General features: G+C 33.9%; 1 protein-coding gene across 4 annotated transcripts in view; it reads left to right on the top strand.

Moving 5' to 3' along the window:
* LOC106875313 (spermatogenesis-associated protein 1) overlaps positions 1-2,257 on the top strand; it is a 39,036-nt gene that overhangs the window by 22,712 nt on the left and 14,067 nt on the right. Inside the window, exon 1 of one of the 4 annotated variants that reach the window (XM_052977320.1) lies at positions 1,805-2,095. The exons of the other annotated variants lie outside the window; for them this stretch is intronic. Within the exon in view, the coding sequence (XP_052833280.1) occupies positions 2,000-2,095 (96 nt within the window). The 5' untranslated portion in view covers positions 1,805-1,999. Of the gene's footprint in view, positions 1-1,804; positions 2,096-2,257 lie in introns of those variants that run through there. 4 annotated transcript variants of the gene reach the window in all.

The raw sequence follows: 2,257 nt of genomic DNA on the forward strand, positions 1-2,257 counted from the left end.
TAATGCAATACGATCGTTTCATGCGACTCCATTTATTTAAGCAATGTGAACGAAACGATCGTACTGCATTAATTTTGGATATCCTTGTTGCTTATTTTGACTATATATATATATATATATATATATATATATATATATATACTATCAATATTTAGAAGAAACAGAGGTGACTCAAAGCCAAGAGTTTCGCAAATCAAGGGGTTATTAATTTGTGTGCCACTGGTAATAATATTTCCCTGGATAGTCCTAGAACAAATTATAAAAATAATTACAATATGATGTGAAGAATTCGTATTTTTTAAATAGTTTACCCGTTATGTCATTCAATAAATAAATATATAAAGAAATAAACGAACGGATAAGGAAAATTTGTGCGCATTTACATAAACACATAAACGGAGTGTGTGTGTGTGTGTATATATATATATATGCATGCATACATTTACATACATACGTACATACACATGTATATATATATAAAATAATATAATATAATTATACCAGTGTAAGATAGCACCAAGCTGTTTCTAATATGTGTGTGTGTGTATATGTATATATGTATATATATGTATGTATATATATATATATATATATGTGCATTCATGATCATACATGCATGATTATGGATTCGCAGACACACATACGCACGCACGCACACACGCACATACACATGCACACACATACATACATATACACACATATATAGATATATCTGTAAAGCAAAACAAGAATATATTTACACATGCACACACACACACACATCACCAAACATATATCAATATATAGAGATATATTAGTTAATAAATTGTATAGTATTAGACCTGATAATTTACCGGTGAAGCACGTTCGTGTTCTCAATGTTTGTTGGGTAGTTGATTAATGAGAGAGAAAGAAGATGGAAGATACGAGAATGTTTAGTAATCACTCCAATTGTTTCGACCCATCTAGGATCGTTCCTTCACATGTGAGGTACTGAACATCTGCTTTAGGTGTATGTGTCGGTGTAGATGTGTCTCCTCAGATGATAACATCCATATCTACTGATGGTTATATCTAATATATTTTCTTTGTATCGTGCATTTGTTTCTTTTTGCATCTGATGTATATTATATATGCTCATATAGGGAAAAAGCAAAATGCTCATTGATGAACCTCTGTATGAGCACAAATCTTGTATATAAATGTACTGTGCACACAAGGGGAGGGTTGTATGTTTATATTGGGACAACGGCTGATTCATTCAAGAATTGTTATCGCAACCATGTCGCCACCTTCAAGAGAATCAATAAGAGACATTCAACATCTTTGGCCGATTTTGTGTGGCGACTTGGTCCATAGTAAGTCACGCAAAACCATATAATATCATTTCCAGAAGATGCCGACTCTGCTCTGAGGTATCCCTGTCTATTCTGTGGACCAACGAGAAGATCATTAATAGAATTTCTGAAAAATTCTCAAAATGCTTACATGCTTATAAACGCACAATTCAGTGGGAATGAATTTGAGTAACTGTTAACATAACCCACCTTAAGGTATAGATGAATTAAGTTTATCTTTAACCTCCTCCATTCACCAAGTAGCTATTTAACACACTATGTGAACGTATATGCGCCAAACCACACGTGTACGTATGCTTACATCTTCGTGGCTGTTTGTATAAGCGAGTGTACATGCACCTTACAACTTTCGCGAGGGCGTCTATACATATCCGTTAACGGTCATGTTTAATACTTTTTCCGCTGCTTTGCGCGTTCGTTTCTATTTTGCATATATTATTTTATTATCGATCTTCTATACAAATGAAGTTGTATCCTTTAAATTGCTGTTTTTCTTTACACAAAATGAGAAGATACATTGCAGAACTGTTTATCTTAATGAGTTATATCTATTTATCACCCGAAGAGACACATCTGCATTGTCGGATGCTCCTGAACCAGTTGTTAAGTATCCCACCCGCGAGGGATCGGTGCTAGATGGGTCGAAACAATTGTAGTGATTAATGAAAATTCTCCTATCTTCTACCTTTCCGTCTCTCGTTAACCAAATACAAAACGATCTCTGTGAAAATGATTGTGCTTTACCAGTAAGCTACCAGGTATAAACCATTCATTTTATTATCTAATGACACACACTCATACACACACGCGCGCATGTACACACATACATCATACCTACCTATCTATCTACATACATACGTACGTACATACATACATACATACATACATACATACATACATGCATACATACATACATATAT

This window comes from Octopus bimaculoides, chromosome 28 (genome assembly GCF_001194135.2).
Source record: "Octopus bimaculoides isolate UCB-OBI-ISO-001 chromosome 28, ASM119413v2, whole genome shotgun sequence".
Taxonomy (NCBI): Eukaryota; Metazoa; Mollusca; class Cephalopoda; order Octopoda; family Octopodidae; genus Octopus; species Octopus bimaculoides.